This window comes from Mustela erminea, chromosome X, assembly GCF_009829155.1.
Source record: "Mustela erminea isolate mMusErm1 chromosome X, mMusErm1.Pri, whole genome shotgun sequence".
NCBI classification, from domain to species: Eukaryota; Metazoa; Chordata; class Mammalia; order Carnivora; family Mustelidae; genus Mustela; species Mustela erminea.
In genome coordinates this window covers 127,923,017-127,943,729 of record NC_045635.1, presented here as the reverse complement: position 1 = coordinate 127,943,729, position 20,713 = coordinate 127,923,017, and the positions used below count along the sequence as shown (strand labels likewise).

The following is a 20,713-nucleotide window of genomic DNA, read 5'->3' as shown; positions in this document are numbered from 1 at the left end:
CTCGACCCTCGACCCTCGACTCTCGACTCTCGACCCTCGATCCTCAACCCTCGACCCTCGATCCTCGATCCTCGATCCTCGATCCTCAGGACCAGTGAGTGCCTGGACGGCGGTTGGTACAGGGGGCGTGTCTCGGCCGAGGCCCCGCCTCCCGCATGCGCGCTGTGCCAGCCAATCAGCGACGCTCCCGCCTAGGCGTGGCTGGCTGCCGCCTCTCCCTCACGACGCCCTTGGAGGAGCTTCGCCGAGGACGTGGTGTGGAGGTCGTTGTGCGACGGGAGGCATGGCGGGAGGGACAGAGAGAGACAGAGGACGGGGGTGGGGCATAGGGACCCTCAGGGAGGCCCCGGCGTGTAGGGAGGCGGACCCGGGGGCACTGTGTGGCCGTGGGGGGGGGGGGTCTCCTCAGACGGGAGGGGACCAGGGTGTGGGGCGGCGGCGGCCGGGCTCACCTCTGACGTGATGTCCCCATGAGGTCCTCTGGGACTCCGACAGGACACGACGAGGCCCCTGAGGGCCGGGCTGGCAGGGCCGGCCGGGCGGGGTCCCCACTTCCTGGGAGGGTCACAGCTGGTGAGGAGGGGCCGTCTGCCTCTGGCCCTCCTGCCTGGCCGACCCGGCAGGACAGTTTGGTCTCCTGAGGTCGTCCTGGGGTCCAGATGGAGCGTCCAGGAGGCCCCCCCTCCCCCACCACCACTAGACCTGACCGTCCCCGGACGGGGGCAGAACGGTTTATTCCCCATCCATTCCAAGGGGACCCTTGTTTTTGTCCCGGCCACGGTTGGGCCTCCAGGCCAGCACATGGTCCCGCGGGCCCCGAACGGGGTGGGGATGGCTTCTGTCCCAACGCAGGAGCAAGAATGTGGCGCAAGGTCCTGACAGTCAGAGAGATGTCCCGGGTCGGGTCGCGTGCCTTGGGTCGGGGGCGAGCAGGGAGCCAGGAGCGCAGAGGAGTCGGGGGGGTGGGAGGGGTGAGGGGGTGGGGAACGGGAAGGCAGGGGAAAGGGGTCCGCCGGCCGCGTCGTCTTTGCCCCGTCCTGGTCCAACAAGAGACATGAGGACACACACCCTCTGATCTGCGCAGGGGACCCTTGCCTGGCATCGCTCCCTGACCGTGTCCCCATTTCTTTAACACGTATTTGCGCTCACAAGGTGCGGGAGAGCTCGGAAGACACCTCGGAATGCCGCCGGCTGGGAGGAAGCGCCTGGGGAGAGCTGCGAAGGCCCCCGTGGAGGCTCAGGGTATGGCAGCCTATGACTTTGGGAGACAAGAGAGAAGACAGCTGAGCGGGCCAGAGGTGCAAGGTACTGTCTGTCTGACACCTTTGCAGAGATGGCGCGTGTAGATACTGCACACGCGGCAGGTCACTGCTTCGGAGTCCTCAGCGTTGCAAACAGTAAATTCCTCGCGCGTGCGTGCGTGCATGCGTGCATGCCTGTGTGTGTGTGTGTGTGTGTGTGTGTGTTTGCACGCGCACGCGTATGTAAAAAGCAGTTGCAGGTACCAGAGGCTGCCCCCTTGATCCTCCTGTCCCAGACCAGGATATTACAGAGGCTTAGATAGCAGCTCTTCTGCTCCACCACCCCCCCCCCCCCGCCCCGCCCCCGGCAGTCCTTCTTTCCAAAATATCTCACACCTGCTGGGTGATGTACTCTGGCATTAACCTTGAAAGACTCGTAACGCTGTCTCCGTCGCGTGGTCCTGGTCCCTGATCTACTTGCATCGGACCTCGCAAGGGCATGCTGCCTTTCCTATGGCTGCCTTAAAAACCTTGTGTTTGCAAGAGGGAGGCCTGAAGCACTCCACAGTTGAGGATATTGCTCCCTGACAACTGACCCCCAAAGGCCACACTTTGTTGTTTCTTCTTCTGTTTTGTTTTTTTAAATTTAAGTTCAGTTAGCCAATGTAGTACACCGTTGGTTTGTGATATAACGTTCATCAGCGATTCTTCTGTTGCCTACAACACCCGGCGCTCATCGCATCACGCGCCCTCCTTAATGCCCACCAGCATACTTCATTTTCAAATGTTTTCCACTTTTATTTCAACGCAGGAAACAATCCAGTAACCCATGAACGTGGGCGAAAAAGGCCTTCTGCAGAAACACTTGAGGAAGATGTCGGGTAATGTGCTCATAGTATTTTCACTCACCATATCAAGTCAACTTGGCTTACATAACAATTATTCTCTGTAAAATCCCAGAATGAGACATTTCCTCCGAAACAAATATGATCTCTGTTTATCCTTAATAATGTTTGATGTAACTTCTTCACAGGAATGAAGTACAGAAGATGCTGCAAGGACTAGAAGGTACGCTTAAATGATATTTGCAGTGAAAAAAAATTAGTTTTAAACCATAAGGCTTTTATAATTGAAAAATGTTAGTGAGGGATCTGCAACGCTGATTTTAATGCCTTGTTCTCGTATGTAGGATATTATACAAGTATTTAGTGTGATTTAACTTTGCAAGTTTCTTTACTGACCTTTTCCATTGTTGATGTGGAAAAGTAAAAATGGTACTAACATTGATGAGGTAAGAATGATGCTATTATTTTGTACAGGTTTACATTTCATATAAATTAATATAAATTAAATGAAGAAAAGGGCGTACCTCCTTTTGTGTACAGAGATTAGGTGATATAACAATTTTTCATGTCAATTTTAAATTTTCTTCATTTAATTACTTTTCATGACTTCCCGGTGTCCTAGTCTTTGGAGTAGCAGCACAAATTGAATCCTCTAAAAAACAAACAAACAAAAAATTCTTTATTGTTATTTTTCATTAGCAAACCGTGTAGCTGCAAACTAAAGAACTCTCCCAGCTAGTGAGAAATATACAATCACACTCAAACTCCCAAGTTTTATATTGTTCTGTCAGATGTCAGTTACACCATCTGCACTACAGGACAGTACACTTAGCAGAGTCCGAGTCAAGTTGCGGCCCTTCGATAGAAATCAACCCTACAAGCAAGTATGGTTTGAAAGCTTTGCTCTATTTGGTGGTCACAAAGAGCTGGCTTTGTGAGCTGTCTAATACACTTCTTACTATAGATGGATTCCAGATGAATAAAATATATAAAATAGAGCAGATCCTTCATGACTACTGAAAAATAACTACTGATTGTAGATCCGTAAAGTCAAATCATAGAATTCGCAAAGCTTTAGTTGAAGTATTAAGATTCTATGAAATGCAGCACTTATGCATAAAAGTGTTATGTAAAAAGCTCCATGAAAATATTTTTTAAAGATTTTATTCATTTATTTGACAGAGAGAGATCACAAGTAGGCAGAGAGGCAGGCAGAGAGAGAGGGAGAAGCAGGCTCCCTGCTGAGCAGAGAGTCCGACGCGGGGCTCGGTCCCAGGACCTTGAGATCATGACCTGAACCAAAGGCAGAGGCTTTCAACCCACTGAGCCACCCAGGCACCCCCATGAAAATATTTTTTAAAATGTTTTTGGATTCATTTATTTAAATTAGTTTTTTTACACCTACAGCCCTTGTCTCTTTTAGTAGAACACGGTTAAAAGCATCACTCACTAGACTGCTTGAAAAATAATTTTTTTAATGTGTGATATAATTATTTTCATCCTTTTGAGGATCATCTTTAAGAATATTGCACATTTTATATAATGCATTCTAATGGCAATCCATCTAGACATGTCCCTTGAATTGGCGGGTATTTTATAAATTTAGAAAAATTTGCCTTTCAGCTGTTTCCTCACAAGGAAATTAAAGTCTGTCTTTGGGATTCTCGATACATATTTTGATAATGGAAAATATTTTTATTATTATCCCCTTTTCACTATCTCTAAACTAAAAGGTGACCTGCATTTAAAAAAGTTAGAATTGGGATACTAGTACTAGAGAAGATTTTACAGAAAATAGTGAGCAAATCTTGCTTTTTGAAATGATGCCTGCGTTATAATTGTTATTTTACTTATTTTATTTTTTGAAGTGTAACTGACATACAATATTATATTAGTACCATGTATACAACACAGTGATTGGACATTTATGATGTCTGTATTATGAATTTTAAATGTCTTTGCATATTGCCGAGGCAACATTTACCCATATTGATTTGTATACATGAAAACAAAATAATTTTCAACGCTCAATGTCAATGAATATTCTCTATACAGTTGACATTAAACAGGCTCTTCTTGCAAAGAGAAAAATGTTCGAAATGAATGCAAAAGCTTCTGTCAAAACCACTAACGAAAAAATTGAGCATGTTTGGAAGATACAGCAAGAAGAAAGGTGACGTTGTTGTTGTTGTTGTTGTTGCTTTTTCAAGTCACGATGACATTTGTATCATTTCTTAGTATTCATTGGTGCAAATAACCTAAGACAGATTCTATTATATTGAATTTTCCAGTAAAAAATAGATTTTGCTTGATCTTTTTCTAAGCAGATTAATTCTGTTAACCTCACTCCATAACAGAACTGAGATGTATCTCCTAGAAGCCCATAAAGATGACTTTTTGTTCCTTTCAAATAACAACTGAGTTTTCTTCCTATAACATTAATTCATATTTATTCTAGACCTACACTACCTGAACTTCAGGTAAATGTCTTAAACCATTATTCTTGTGGTAGTTAACTGTATTCAGTTATGTAGAAAAGGTTAATCTTATATTATAAATAATTTGCATATTTTAGCTAAATTGTGTTCACTGTTCTTTCTTAAAATATCACTGTTGTGCCGAAGAGGGGAAATATTTAAGTGAAATAGTCCTGTTTGGAAACCTTCTATGACAAATGTATATGATATCCTTATTGAATCTACTTATCGTATCAGAACATACATGTTCTTCAGTAAGAAGGAATGAAAAAGTAAACTGCTTTTAGATAAAATGAATTCCTCTGGAAAATTGATAACGCAGTAAATCCTCACTAGTTTTTAAGAGGTAAGGCATATGAGAGAGCTTATATGTTGGCCAGTTAGGAACAATACTTTTGGAATAAGAGTAAATTGTTCACGTGCCCTTTCTGTTTCCCATGAGACTATTTCAGCCGCCATTATGCTATTACTGCCTTCTCCCTTTATAGTGTAAATTATGTCAAATCAATTTTGTTTTGAATATGGTTAGATTTTCTTATCTTCTTGAAGTATGACAGTGCTTGTTGTTGTGGTTTATAGGCAGAATCTTCATCTCAAGTATTCTCAGCAGTTTCTGACTTTGCTTTGGGAGTGGGATACAGACATGCGGAAAGCCCAGGAACAAGAAGAAAAACTAGCTGTTGGTATCAGCCTTGGCTTTAAAATTGATTTATTTATTTTATCAAAGTCTCAAGTAGCAATAGGTCATGCAAAAACACAGGAGAGAATGTAGAGTCCATGAGCCCCGATGGGTAAATGTGGGTAGAAGGTGTGGTGCTGGGAGACTGAATGTTCTATTTGGATTGCTTCTATTTAGTGATATAGGAAGGTCACCCGTTAAGAGTTAGAGTGGTGGAGGAGGTGTTCCCTTTAGGGGGCAGAGAAGAAGTCCTGGAATTGTTTCCTGAGAGCGGGCCAGCGAATGGACCAGGGAAATATCACTGCCAAGAAGCCTTATGGGTTGAATTTAGGTTAGTGTCATAGTGATCATGAATTTAAAGTGAGACCACTCTGCATGGTTGTGGCAGGGCAGCGGGAGAGTTGGATTTTCCAGGGTTGCGATTCTGCCACACAGATTGACAGAGTGAAAGGGAGGCAAGGTACGTGTGCAAGTGCATGGGTATGATGATTGGCCATGGACTTTAAGCCGAGAAGGAGGAAAAGGGAGACTATGAGAGCGGGGACTGGGGGCAATGAAAAGTCGTAGGATCAACGGGATGTTAATCCTGAAAGAGTATTGAACTGTAGTAAAAAAAGGAGAGAACTACAAACAGGGAGGTAGAGGTTGAATGTTGGGGGGCAAGTGGAGAAACAGTATAGTACAGTGGTCAAGAGCCTGGACTCTGGAACCATTTGGGGGGGAACCAATCCTGGTTAACCTGTACTAGCTGTGAAATCAGGGACAAATTGTTTATCTCTGTACCTCACTCAGTTTCCTCACCTATGAAAGAAAACGAGACATAATAAGAGTACTACGAGGCGCCTGGGTGGCTCAGTGGGTTGAGCCGCTGCCTTCGGCTCAGGTCATGATCTCAGGGTCCCGGGATCGAGTCCCGCATCGGGCTCTCTGCTCAGCGGGGAGCCTGCTTCCCTCTCTCTCTCTGCCTGCCTCTCCGTCTACTTGTGATTTCTCTCTGTCAAATAAATAAAATCTTTTAAAATAAAAAGAAGAAGAAGGCCTGTGCCTTCTTTTCAAAAAAAAAAAAAAAGTAAGAGTACTACAATGATTCTTGGAGCACTACATCAAAAACTAATGATGTAGTCTATGGTGACTAAAATACCCCAATAAAAATTTTTAAAAAAAAAAGAGTACTTGCCTCGTAGAGTTGTTTTGAGGATTAAATGAGATCATATGTAACAAGTTTATTTAAAATGGTCCAGAACAGGGGCACCTGGGTGGCTCAGTGGGTTAAAGCCTCTGCCTTCGGTTCAGGTCATGATCTCAGCAGGGAGCCTGCTTCCCTTCCTCTCTCTCTCTGCCTGCCTCTCTGCCTACTTGTGATCTCTGCCTGTCAAATAAATAAATAAAATCTTAAAACAAATAAATAAAATGGTCCAGAACAGTACCTGACACACAGTTCCTATATTAGTTTCTGCTTTGATTAATATTATGTAGATGTTGCAGTTACTGGGAATGACAGAATCCAGGGTATGACTATGTAAGTGAGTGACTAAAGTAGGGAAGAGGACAAAATTATTGCTGGAAATTACGTGAAGGAGCAGAGAGGCTAGGATCATCCGTATGCATACTGAAATGACCAAGAATTAATACATGTTTTGAATGTTGTTAAGAAAGAATATCTCTGGGACGTCTGGGTGACTCAGTTGGTTAAGCGTCTGCCTTCAGCTCAGGCCATGATCCCAGGGTCCTGGGATCGAGTCCCACATCAGGCTTCTTGCTCCCTCTGCCGCCACTGTCCCTGCTTGTGCGTGAGCTCTTGCTCTCTCTCTCTCCTCTCTCTGATAATAAATAAAATCTTGAAGAAAGAAAGTAAGAAAGAATATTTCTTCCGTAACTACTGTTAGGAAGGATTATTGTATAAATTTTTGCCTGCCTGTGGTAAACACATTGTTGGAAAGGTCATTTGTGGATTTTGAAGTAAAAAATTAAAACGTGTTTTCAATATGGGTGAGAAAGACAATCTCCTACTTAATGGCTACTAGGTAGGATCGTCGTATTGTTTTTGTATATTAGTGGTGAACACAATTACCTAAACTTGGTCATAAAAAGTTGTTAAAACAGGAAATGTTAACAAGTATTGATTTAAAAAATATTCCTTTGAAACTTGATGTGTAGTTATGTTTTATAAGTATTAAATATTACTCACATTTTATCACCCTTTTCTATTTTAGGGTATGTTCCAAGAGCAACGAAAGATTCTTCAACAAGCTAGAGTTGTTCAGAACCAGAGGCTGCAAAAAATTAAAAATTTATATGAGAAATTCTTAAAGGTCTGTTGTATTTGGCAACACAATATATTCTTATGAAACATCACATGGAGGGGCGCCTGGGTGGCTCAGTGGGTTGACCAACGGACTCCTGGTTTTCGCTGAGGTCGTGGGTTCTGATTTCATGGATTGTGAGATTGAGACCCGCCTCGTGCTCCCTGCTTAGCGGGGACTCCGCTTAAAGATTCTCTCCCTCTTCCCCTCCTCCCACTTGCATGTGCACGTGCTTGCGTGCGCTCTCTCTCTCTCTCTCAAATAAGTAAGTAAATATTTTTTAAAAATATATAATATGTACATAAAAGTGGAAGATACTTTGTTTCTTTCCAAATCTATGCGGAGGAAATATTTAGGTTATACGTCTCTATTGTTAAACATTTTCCATTTGAAATTCATTGTTTTGGATTTAGCATAACTGGGAAATGCATTTTTATTTTTAGGATTAATTAATAGTTTTGTGGGAATCATTTAAAACAGGGAACTGTAAAGTGGGAATCTTACCTAGAAATACAGGTGCTATGAAGAAAACTGGTACTTTAATAACACTTCAATCATAATTTTTTGCTCAACAATCAGTTTGGAGGAGACCAGCAATAAATATATAGTGGAAACTCAGGAAGTCTATAAATCACTTCTATGTGTCTTTGACTTGTATTAACGGTTTCTGTTAAATATGAGTAGGCAATTGTAATTGATGAATAACACTCTTACATTCAAATGTGTTACATGAGTGTTTCATGGCATATTTGCCTTTGGAATATTGGACTAATAATGACTTTATATGCATACTTAAAATCAGAAGGAAAGGTCTAAATGTATAACAGAATGAAAAAGCGAGAAGAGGACTGAATGTTTGTAAATTGAGAATGATCTGCTGTGATATTTGCACATTAGCAAATTGTTCTCAGTGACACAGACCTCTTCTCCGCGCAGATATATACTTATTAGGAGGCGATGGAATCCTGCACATTCCCCCCCCCCCTTTTTTTTCTTGGTGTGTGTGTGGGCGGAGGCGGGGGCGGGGTGGGGGAGGAGGGGTGTGGGAGGTGTTACTTTACCTCTGTAACTGTACCTTAATATCTTTCTTTGAATTCCCGCTGCCACTGCCCTAGTTCAGGATCTCATCCTTTCTTGCTTATACTATTAAACTCTCATCTGAGTTCTCTCTTCTCCAGCCCATCCTTCACAGTTCTGCAATATGATGTTCCAAAACGTATACCTTCCCTCCTGAAAACCTGTCGTTAGCTTCCCATTTTAAACACTCAGGAATTCAACGTCTGCCCTGTAACAAGACTCCTTTTGTAGTTTTATACTTACATTCCTCCTTTTCCTCCCACCCCTCCAGTACACTAACTCACCCACTAAACTTATGTCCTTGTTTCTAGAGTACTTTCAATTCCCTTTTCCCTTTACCTACTGAAATCTTATTCTTTTGCCAACTAAATCAGAATCAATTTTATTTTCCAGTACACAGTCATGGCAAGTTGTGTTGCCTTAATCGTGTTGTTTTCATTTGCATGTCTTTTTATTCTCACTGGAATAGGGAAGGAAGAGATCGTGCATTCATTTTCAAATTCCTCCACAGTCCTTAACAGTACTTTTTACGTAGTATGCACTAGATCACTATTTGCTAAATGAAGATTAAAGATTCAGAACATGTTTGTTTTTTCATGACCTAAAGAGGTCGTGTTACAGGTCATTTTATTCCCGCCAATGGGATCATGTTACAGTGATTTTTACTCGTTATAAGTGCACTGTTACATGGTGTTTAGAAAGCTTATTAGAGAGTTTTGAAATTATGGTATTTCATTCTATGAGACTGTCAGTCCTTTTCTTTTCTTTCCTCCACCTTGACCTTAACTGTTTATAACCCATTGTTTCGAGAAAAGTGTACTATTGCCGTGTCTCTATAATAATTATATTTGACTCAAACACAACATTTAAAAAATTTCTTAAGTGGGTATTTTGATCTCCATGTATTAGGTGTAGTATTTTATTTGGAATAAATAATGAGCATCCTTTGAATATTAAGAATTGTTACTTTTGAAATTTAATTTTTTAAAGATTTTATTTATTTATTTTTTGGGGTGGAGGGGAGAGAGAGAGAGCACGCGTGCGCGCAAGTGCATGAGCAGGGGGAAGGGCAGAGGGAGAGGGAGAAGCAGACTCCCCACTGAGCAGGGAGCCAGACATGGGACTCGATCCCAGGACCCTGAGATCATGACCTGAGCCAGAGGCAGGTGCTTAACTGACTGAGCCACCCAGGCACCCCTTGAAATTTTTAATTCTATGTGTTTGGAGCATGAGATGAAAAGTGGTGATTTATAACTGAACAAGGCTTTTTGTTTTAGAGTATGCAGGACTTAGAGAAGGAGCATGAACATCTTCTTGCTGATGAACAAAGTGAAGTTAGGGAACAAATGACCAAGTTGCAAAACAAAATTATGATAGAAGCTGTAAGTAGTGTATATTTAATATTAAGAACACTTATTTTAAGTGTTAAGGAGGGATGTGAGCATTGGGGTATTTTGTTTGCCAAAACGTATATAACAATTACCTAAATAACATGCAAATGTTTAATATTTCCTTCCTTGAAACAGCAACGGCAAGAGCTGGCAATTGTTCAAAAGTCTCTTCATTCCTTGTTGTTCTGATGACTTTGAAGAAAGAACAGGAACCTAAGCTTTACAATACAAGTGTAACATGAGCTACGCCGAACCTCGTTGTAGTAGTTTAAAAATTAGAGTTGAAATCAGTACATCTTGTTTATCATAGCTTTCTTGTTAAGTGCAAGAATCTTTTCCTGTTAAAACCCCAAACCCTGAACAGTTATGTGGGTAGCAGCAATTCCACAATTATATGCATTGAGCTTTCAGTCCTTCATTAGTAATGGTGACTTTTTGTACTTTACACTGTCAATTAACTTTTAACAATAAGGATGATTTAATTTACGGCTTGGCCCCAGTGGATTGGTATCAGTCCCAAAAGTTTCAATGCACAAGTACAGAAAGAAGGCTACACTGCTTTTCGAAAGGAAAAAAAAAATTAAAGAATATAAAATCTATCTTATCTGTGTACCTGCTTGTATTTACTCATTAGTTTACAGAGACAATGCCAATAAAAATACAATTTCAGAAGAAAATGTACTCTACTGCCTTATAAAAATTACTGAAAGTAAACATGAGATGGTGTTTTTGAATAAAGTGAGCTGCCTAAAATCACTGGGAGAACAGAACTACATCTATAAATACCAGTGCTGAGACATGGGTTTGTAGATACGTCATTTCCACAAAGACATCAAAATGTCATTTATTTGATGTTGCTTCACTATCAAATGACACCTGCCTTTAGGATTGATCGAAAGTATTTCATTAATATGCACATACACTTAATTGCTTATGGTATGAGTATTTCACAGCTGTCTTTAAAGATAAATCACCTACAGTTCTTTGGTTTTGTTTTCAAGTTTAATATTCATCGAGTATGCGGAAAGTTGATTTTATATTTGAGAACTAAGAACTTGAGTAATTAATTCTTATACATTTGCTTCCATAATGGGCATTTTTTTTACATTTAATAACATAATACCATCTTCACTTGGGCATGTCATTTAATAAACATGACATTGTTTCAGAATATATTTGGGATAAGTCAGTTAAATGTATTTTTTGTGAATTACTAAAATTGTTTTCATGTATCATTCAAAACAAATCAATCCCATTTGGAAGAGAGGAATGATTTTCTCCTGTTTTTTCTGCATGGTGTTTTGTTTTGTTTTACATTAGTGCTGACCCCTATATACCACCACCCTTCTGTTTGTTTTGAGATTTTTCCAAGTTTTTAAAAATAAGCCCATGTAAGATCTCACTTTCTAACTGCAACAATGTATACAGGAATAAATGAGTTCTCCACCACTATCCAATATTTGATATTACAGGGAGAATTTAATTGCTCAATTTTGTGTGTTTGTAAAGCACTTTCCTTTCAAGCCAACACTGGTGTTGGTATATGCGTCTGAAGTTCTGTTCCAAACTTCTAATAAGGCCCTCATTTGGGAAGTTTTATATTAGCTATAGAGACAAAAATAAGTACTCCAAAGGTCCCCCCATGAAAGTTCTAGTGTTCATACTAAGCCGTCTAATTTTATGTGAGAGCGCAGAGACGATAATCAGTACTTAATGTATTTAGTGTTCAAACAGTTGACATTTGTTTCATCCCCTGACAACCAAAAATGAGTAAATACATACTCGAAGCAACTTTGCCTGATATTCTAAGGGGAAGATATATTTTGCCGTTATAATTATTTATATATTTATACATAATTTGCCATTATATATTATTTGTATACATATTACAACCTACACACACACACACACACACGTTCTAACATATATATTAGACTTTGTTTTTTAAAAAGATTTCATTTATGTGAGAGACAGAGAGAGCATGAGAGAGGGAGAAGGGCAGAGGGAGAAGCAGACCCCCTGCTGAGCAGGGAGCCCTATGGGGGTTGAGGGGGTTGAGGGGGGGGCTCGATCCCGGGACTCCAGGATCATGACCTGAGCTGAAGGCAGTCGCTCAGCCAACTGAGCCCACCCAGGCGCCCCTAGACTTTATTATTATTTTTTTTTTTTTAGTTTTCTTATATATATTTTTAATTTATTTTTTCTTTATTTTCAGCATAACAGTATTCATTATTTTTGCACCACACCCAGTGCTCCATGCAATCCGTGCCCTCTGTAATACCCACCACCTGATACCCCGACCTCCCACCCCCTGCCACTTCAGACCCCTCAGATTGTTTTTCAGAGTCCATGGTCTCTCATGGTTCACCTCCCCTTCCAATTTTCCCCAACTCCCTTCTCCTCTCTAACTCCCCTTGTCCTCCATGCTATTTGTTATGCTCCACAAATAAGTGAAACCATATGATAATTGACTCTCTCTGCTTATTTCACTCGTTTTTTTTTTTTTTTTGTATTTTCCTTACCACAAATGGAAAATTAAAAGTAGAGCTACCCTATGACCGTGCAATTGCACTCCTGGGTATTTACCCCAAAGATACAGATGGAGTGAAAAGAAGGGTCATCTGTACCTCAATGTTTATAGCAGCAATGGTCACGGTCACCAAACTGTAGAAAGAACCAAGATGCCCTTCAACGGATGAATGGATAAGGAAGATGTGGTCCATATACACTATGGAGTATGATGCCTCCATCAGAAAGGACGAATACCCAATTTTTGTAGCAACATGGACGGGACTGGAAGAGATTATGCTGAGTGAAATAAGTCAAGCAGAGAGAGTCAATTATCATATGGTTTCACTTATTTGTGGAGCATAACAAATAGCATGGAAGACATGGGGAGTTAGAGAGGAGAAGGGAGTTGGGGAAAATTGGAAGGGGAGGTGAACCATGAGAGACCATGGACTCTGAAAAACAATCTGAGGGGTTTGAAGTGGCGGGAGGTGGGAGGTCGGGGTACCAGGTGGTGGGTATTATAGAGGGCATGGATTGCATGGAGCACTGGGTGTGGTGCAAAAATAATGATACTGTTATGCTGAAAATAAAAAATAAATTAAAAAATGTCTATACTGACTAGATTGTATAAGATTGCTCTAGGCAATCTATACTTTCCATGCCATTCCGGTCAAAATTCCACTGGCATGGGGCACCTGGGTGGCTCAGTGGGTTAAGCCTCTGCCTTCAGCTCAGGTCATGATCGCAGGGTCCTGGGATGGAGCCCCATATCAGGTTCTTTGCTCAGCGGGGAGCCTGCTTCCCCCTGCCTTGCTCTGCCTTCCTCTCTGCCTACTTGTGATCTCTCTCTCTGTCAAAGAAATAAAATCTTAAAAAAAAATTCCACTGGCATTTTTCAAAGAGCTGGAACAAACAATCCTAAAATTTGTATGGAACCAAAAGAGACCCCGAATTGCTAAGGAAATGTTGAAACAAAGAAAAACAAAACTGGGGGCATCACGTTACCTGATTTCAAGCTTTACTACAAAGCTGTGATCACCAAGACAGCATGGTACTGGCACAAAAACAGACACAGAGCCTGGTGGAACAGAGCAGAGAGCCCAGATATGGACCCTCAACTCTGTGGTCAAATAATCTTCGACAAAGCAGGAAAAAATACACAGTGGAAAAAAGACAGTCTCTTCAATAAATGGTGCTAGGAAAATTGGACAGCTATGTGTAGAAGAATGAAACTGGACCATTCTCTTACACCGTACACAAAGATAAACTCAAAATGGATAAAAGACCTCAATGTGAGGCAGGAATCCATCAGAATCCTAGAGGAGAACATAGGCATAGGAGAACAATGTCTTTGACATCGGCCACAGCAACTTCTTTCAAGATATGTCTCCAAAGGCAAAGGAAACAAAAGCAAAAATGAACTTTTGGGACTTCATCAAGATCAAAAGCTTCTGCACAGCCAAGGAAAATACCTGTATGAACAAGGCTATCATGTCTCAAGGTTTCCTATTTAATACCACTGTGACTTAACATCTAGAGTTTAAAAAGATTTTTTTTAAAGATTAAATCAAGGCTTTTATGTTTCTATTTTCCATAACCACAGAATTAATGAATCATTTCCTTGTGGTCTAAAGTAGGACCACAGATATTTGTAGTCCCAGAACAGTGAATATAAGCTGTTTTCATAGTTCTCTCTCTCTCTCTCTCTCTCTCTCTGTGTGTGTGTGTGTGTGTGTGTGTTATATTGGGATTATGAATAATAATTATTTAAATTTTCTATAGCCTTATGTTTTGTTATTCTGTAATTTTCCAAGTTAAAATATTCTATAATGATGGGTATAGAGTTTTAATATTGCAAGATGGAAAACATTCTGCAGATGGATAGTGATGGTTGTACAACATTGTGACTGTATTTAGTACCACTAAATGGTCCACTTGAAAATAGTTGAGATGATAAATTTTACATTACGTGTGTGTGATCACAATAACGAAGGAAAAGTTCCATTAAAAAAAAGGAAACAGTCAACAAAACAAAGAGGCAACCCACGGAATGGGAGAAGATATTTGCAAATGACAGTACAGACAAAGAGCTGATATCCAAGATCTGCAAAGAACTCCTCAAACTCAACACACACAAAACAGATAATCATGTCAAAAAATGGGCAAAAGACATGAGCAGACACTTCTCCATGAGAGACTATGGACTCTGAAAAACAATCTGAGGGTTTTGAAGGGGCGGGGGGTGGGAGGTCAGGGTACCAGGTGGTGGGTATTATAGAGGGCACGGATTACATGGAGCACTGGGTGTGGTGCAAAATTAATGAATACTGTTATGCTGAAAATAAAAAATAAATTAAAAAAATAAAATAAAATAAATAAAAATTAAGCAAAATAATAAACAAAAAAAAGAAGACATACAAATGGCTAACAGACACATGAAAAAATGTTCATCATCATTAGCCATCAGCAAGATTCAAACCAAAACCACATTGAGATACCACCTTACACCAGTCAGAATGGCCCAAATTAACAAGACAGTAAACCATGTGTGTTGGAGAGGTTGTGGAGAAAGGGGAACCCTCTTACACTGTTGGTGGGAATGCAGGTTGGTGCAGCCACTCTGAAAAACAGTGTGGAGATTCCTTAAGAAATTAAAAATAGAGCTACCCTATGACCCTGCAATTGCACTACTGGGTATTTACCCCAAAGACACAGATGTCGTGAAAACAAGGGCCATCTGTACCCCAATCTTCACAGCAGCAATGGCCACAGTTGCCAAACCATGGAAAGAACCAAAATGCCCTTCAACACATGAATAGATAAGGAAGATGTGGTCCATATACACTATGGAGTGTTATGCCTCCATCAGAAAGGATGAAGACCCAACTTTTGTAGCAACATGGATGGGACTGGAGCAGATTATGCTGAGTGAAATAAGGCAAGGGGAAAGAGTCAGTTATCATATGGCTTCGCTTACTTGTGGAGCACGAGGAATAACACGGAGGACAAGGGGAGATGAAGAGGAGAAAGGAGTTGGGGGAAATTGGAGGGAGAGAGGAACCATGAGAGACTGAGGACTCTGAGAAACTTAATAACTATTTTTAACCATATTCTTCAACCACTAGCTAGAGATTGTTTTAGGCTAATCAGTTGGTATTTTTCTGGATGTAGTTAGTGAAAACTTTTATAAATGTACAGTTGAAATCTGCCCCTGTACTAATTAATGCTACTCTTGAGATAAGTCATGTTCTATTTGTATTCAAATCCAAGTAGCAAGGGTCTTGTGTAATTCAGAAGAGTAAACAGTACTTACAGCTCGCCTATTAAAATCCCAACCAATCATTCTAAGGTCAAATCCAATGTTAACATTACTATGTGGTATATATTGTTCTTTATGTGTGACTACTTACTTTTTAAAAAAACTTCATGGGGGGTGGGGTGGGGCAAAGGGAGAGGGAGAGAGAGAATCTTAATCAGGCTCCACACCGAGCGTGGAGCCTGACGTGGGGCTCCATCCCACAACTGTGAGATCATGACCTGAGCTGAAATCAAGAGTTGGAGGCTTAACTGATGGAACCACCCAGGCATCCCTATGTGTGACTATTTAAACTCAGTGTTAGTTTTCCTTTCCTTCAAAAGCATGGGAATTCCCACATGGTATTAAATCCACCATGCAACAAACATCGTGTTCGACCCCTTATGCAAATATTTGTTGACCACTACTTCCAAACTACTTGTTATGCAGGACCAGCTTTTAGTATACAGATGGTAGTTCTCAGTATACATAAAATTGTTCAATGAATATAAAAGGAGAAGGGATGGAATCCTGTAAAATTAAAGATAGGGAGGGAGAAGCAGTCTAAGAAGGAGCTGGAGAAGAGTTTCCACCAAGGAAGAACATGGACTAAATGAAAGCATAGCAAAGCATTTCAAAAAGAGGAAGTGACCAGCCTCTCAATATTGCAGAGAGGTTTTGCAAGGCTATTAGTGAAATGCAATTGAAGGCCAATGCTTGGGGTGTCTGGGTGGCTCGGTTAGTTGAGCCTGACTTTTGATTTTGGCTCAGGTCATGACCTCAGGGTTGTGAGATGGAGTCCCACCTTGCTCAGGCTCCCCGATCAGTGCAGAGTCTGCTTGGGATTCTCTCCCTCTCCCTCTGCCCCTCCTCCTTCCCCCCTTCAAAAAGAAGAAAGAAGAAAGAAAGAAAAGAAAAGAAAGAGAGTCAATGCTTACCTTAAACAGGTTTAGTAAGAATAATGTGGCCAAACTCCAGACATCAGTGCGGTAAGAAGCAAATGTGAGGGTAAGGAGTAAATTGCAAATGTATACTACGTCTTTTTTTTGTAGTTTCAGAGGTAGAGTTTAGTGATTCATCCGTTGCATAGAACACCCGGTGCCCATTACATCAAGTGCCCTCCTTAATGCCCATCACCCAATTATCCCTCCCCCCACCAACCTTCTTTCCAGCAACCCTCAGTTTGCTTCCTAGAGTTCAGCATCTCTTATGGTTAGCCTCCCTGTCAATTTTCATCTAATTTTATTTTTCCTGCCCTTCACCTGTGTTCATCTGCTTTGTTTCTTAAACTCCACATATGGGTGAATTCATATGGTATTTGTCTTTCTCCGACTGACTTATTTCGCTTAGCATAATACCTTCTACTTCCATCCATGTTGTTGCAAATGGCAAGATTTCATTCTCTTTGACGGCTGAATAATATTCCATTTTATATACGACTCACATTTTCTTTATCCCTTCATCGGTTGATGGACAGCTGAGCTCTTTCCATAGTTTGGCTATTGTGGACATTGCTGCTATAAACATTGGGGTGCATGTACCCCTTTGAATCACTATGTTTGTGTCCTTTGGATAAATACCTAGTAGTGCAATTGCTGGGTCATAGGGTAGTTCTAATCCTTTTTTTTTTAAGATTTTATTTATTGGACAGAGAGAGAGAGAGAGAGAGAGACCGAGAGAGGGAACACAAGCAAGGGGAGTGGGAGAGGGAGAGGCAGGCTTCCCTCAGAGCAGGGAGCCTGACACAGGGCTGGATCCCAGGACCGTGGGATCATGACCTGAGCTGAAGGCAGACGCTTACCAACTGAACCACCCAGGTGCACTGGGTAGCTCTGTTTTACCTTTTTGAGGAACCTCCATACTGTTTTCCAGAGTGGCTGCGCCAGCTGGCACTCCCACCAACAGTGTAAGAGCATTCCCCTTTCTCCGCATATAGACTGCTTTTCAATTAGCTTGTCTAATATGGAGGAAAGGAAGGGGAGGTGGGGTGACGGTTTCAGAGGAGAGACATTAGAGGAACCAACGTAGGTCGGTTAATGGTTTTTTGAAAGACACTTAAGCATGTTTATACATTAGTGGAGATTTGTCTGTGGACACACAAAGCTGATTAGTAACTTAATTTGTCTGTGGACACCCAAAAGCCGTTTAGTAACTTAATAAGAAAGTCTATTGGAATTTTCTCTAGGTTTTCAGTGAAATTGACTTGAGAGTGTTTAAAGCATTGCCGGAAGTCAGATGGCTTTGATTATTATAATCTTTTCCTGATTACAAGAGTAATTTATGATTGGTAACAAAAAGTATTTAAACTTGGGGCACCTGGGTGGCTCAGAGGGTTAGGCCTCTGCCTTCAGCTGAGGTGATGGTCTCAGGGTCCTGGGATCAAGCCCCGCATCAGGCTCTCTGCTGTGCTTCCCACCTCCCCCCCCCCCACCGGCCTTCGCTCTGCCTGCCTCTCTGCCCACTTGTGATCTCTCTCTGTGTGTCAAATTAGTAAATAAAATCTTTTAAAACAGTATTTAAACTTCACAGAAGTGCATGAAGTAGAAAGTAAGTGTCTCCTGTCACCTCAGTGATAATTGCTATTAGCAGTTTGATCTATGCCACTCAAGGATTTCGCCCACCCTCCCCCCACCCGCACCACCCCACCTCCCGCCCCTCTACATACTGAAAGCTGTGAGCTTACATTGCTCTCTAGCATTCTTTACTTAGTACTACAGTCAGACAATAAGTTAATCATGGAACTAAAGTAAAAAGAATGTAAAGCCAATAGATATTTCAGATATTTCTACATCTTTGGTGCTTAATACAGGAGTAGTTATCCTCCATAGTCAGGAATTTTATTTATAAACCCTCACATGTTGTTTGCTCTCCCTCCTTAGACTAGATGTAACTGAAATTCAGGTAGCTTCATTGATCATCTTTGTGATATTTCCATTTTGAGAAGAAACAATGTGGGGTCATGTGGTAAATATGAGCATTTAACATTATATTTAAGAACCTGTGAAGTATTCGGGAAAACAATATTGCCTTGCTGGATTTTCTGAAAAAAAAAAAAAATCTCTGGGCTATGTTTGTGCTGATTCCACCTCTGTACCTCTTTTCTTCATTCTATAATTTGGTTATCCTATATACTGTGCACATTTTCCCCCTATGTGTTGAATGTTTTACCATAGACAAGCAAATGATCTCATTTCCCCAAGACAAAATTAAATGCAATAGTTGAACTGTCTTTTATGGGATAAAACCTATCTCATACATTAAATGTTAAAACAAATAAATCCAGTATAATAGTCTTCGTGTAAAACTTGTAACTCCCTATTAGGAAAGAAAAGTTGATAGTCTGCATTTTTTTTGGGAAGCAGGGGGGCACTGACATAAAAACAGACACATAGACCAGTGGAACAGAGTAGATAGTCTGCATTTTTAATAAACGACTATGAGGTGAAGGTTCTCATATTTGAACCTCATACAATGTTTTATTTTTTGCTTGGTTGCTGACCTCAGTACTTGAAAAAAGTGGGTTCCTAAGAGGCCACGGTCATCAAATCAAGCTTTGCATAGGAAGAAATCTCACAGAGAGAACAAACTACTCTGCCACAACAGCGTCAGTCCATAATACTGGCTAAGTGACTAATACATGCCCGCCGTGTTAAGAAGAACAAGGGCGTCATTTAACATTTCTTCAACACTTACTGTGTGCCTACAGGTTTCTCCCTCACTGCTTCATCTGGCTTGCTCAATCATCTGGTGTTTTTTTTTTAATACTATTTTATTCATAGACAAGAACAAATCAATTTTAGCAAACACAGATTTCGGTTGATGGTTCTAGATTTAGGAGATTTCATACCTAATTAATTTCTTTATTTGTTTTAGATTAGCAGTGCTGGGGGAATCCTGATTAACATGGATAAAAATGTAATGGGCTGCCTTGTACAATTTTACAGCTTACATATTTGCAGTCAGACTGCAGAACACGGTGTTTGTGAGCAGACGCCAGGGCAGAGTTACACTCCTCCTATACGGTGATGGTGTATACAGTTTTTCCAGAATCGGCAGGACTAGCATCCTTTAGATATCCGCACAAAGACGTATTAACTGGATATCCCACATGCCGATGACCTTTGACATAGTAAAATATATGTAGGATCAATCCCATTGTTATCTGTTACCTGGTCACTAGTGTAAAACACTGCATGTGTAAGGTTGGCCCAAACCTCTGTGGCCCTGTGTGACCTCTGAGTAACACCATAAGGCTCTGTGGAAGTCTGGGAAGCGCAGCTCTGATCTGGTTACTCCTCTAGGCCTCGCACTCCAGCTTACGATGGTCTGGCATACTGTCTGCAGTGGGAGAGATGCAATGCCACAGTTGGAGGCTGACCTTCTGTTGTATCCTTTAGGGTGCCAGGGTCCTGTTACCTGGACTCCCCACAGGACCAAAGATCCTCCTGGCAATAACGAGCTGTAAGAAGTCAGCAGCTAGCGCTTTTGAAAAACATCCTCATCTTTACACCCTAATATTTGAGTGTGTCTTTGCTAAAGCCTCACACAACTGGTGGTAAGAAGTTATTTGAACTGATGACTCGTGGTGTGAATAAAACCCTTAGTCCTGGAACTCAAGGCTGGAAACTACTCACACAACGGGCAGGTTTCCTCTGTGGTGTCATTACTCCATCAACAGTTAAGCTTTGTCGGTGTTCCGCGGGAACTGTGAGATTGCGATATGAGTTACTGCTGTATGCGGGGAGGCCGCCTTCCCAACTACACTGTAAGTTCTTTATTAGCCTTATTGTTATCATCATTCCAACTTTGATAGCATATAATTTAGATACTGAAACTTTTTTTAAAAGATTTTATTTATTTATTTGTCAGAGAGAGAGAGGGAGAGAGAGCGAGC

The 20,713-nt window shown here is 41.1% G+C and overlaps 1 protein-coding gene across 1 annotated transcript; it reads left to right on the top strand.

Moving 5' to 3' along the window:
• The first annotated feature begins 213 nt into the window (after positions 1-213).
• LOC116583608 (synaptonemal complex protein 3-like) lies at positions 214-10,677 on the top strand. Its single transcript, XM_032331693.1, has 9 exons — positions 214-255; positions 1,153-1,305; positions 2,053-2,122; positions 2,275-2,309; positions 4,142-4,259; positions 5,143-5,242; positions 7,456-7,554; positions 9,900-10,004; positions 10,149-10,677. Exons 2-9 carry the CDS (start codon positions 1,182-1,184, stop codon positions 10,200-10,202), a joined length of 705 nt encoding a protein of 234 aa, XP_032187584.1. The 5' UTR covers positions 214-255; positions 1,153-1,181; the 3' UTR covers positions 10,203-10,677.
• The last annotated feature ends 10,036 nt before the right edge of the window (positions 10,678-20,713 follow it).

What these genes read in the sequence shown, in the direction of transcription:
- LOC116583608 (XM_032331693.1), top strand. Translation starts at nt 1,182, where the DNA reads ATGCCGCCGGCTGGGAGGAAGCGCCTGGGGAGAGCTGCGAAGGCCCCC. An exon ending in ACACTTGAGGAAGATGTCGG is followed by an intron (nt 2,123 to 2,274) that starts GTAATGTGCTCA and finishes ACTTCTTCACAG; the next exon opens with GAATGAAGTACAGAAGATGC. An exon ending in TATATGAGAAATTCTTAAAG is followed by an intron (nt 7,555 to 9,899) that starts GTCTGTTGTATT and finishes TTTTTGTTTTAG; the next exon opens with AGTATGCAGGACTTAGAGAA.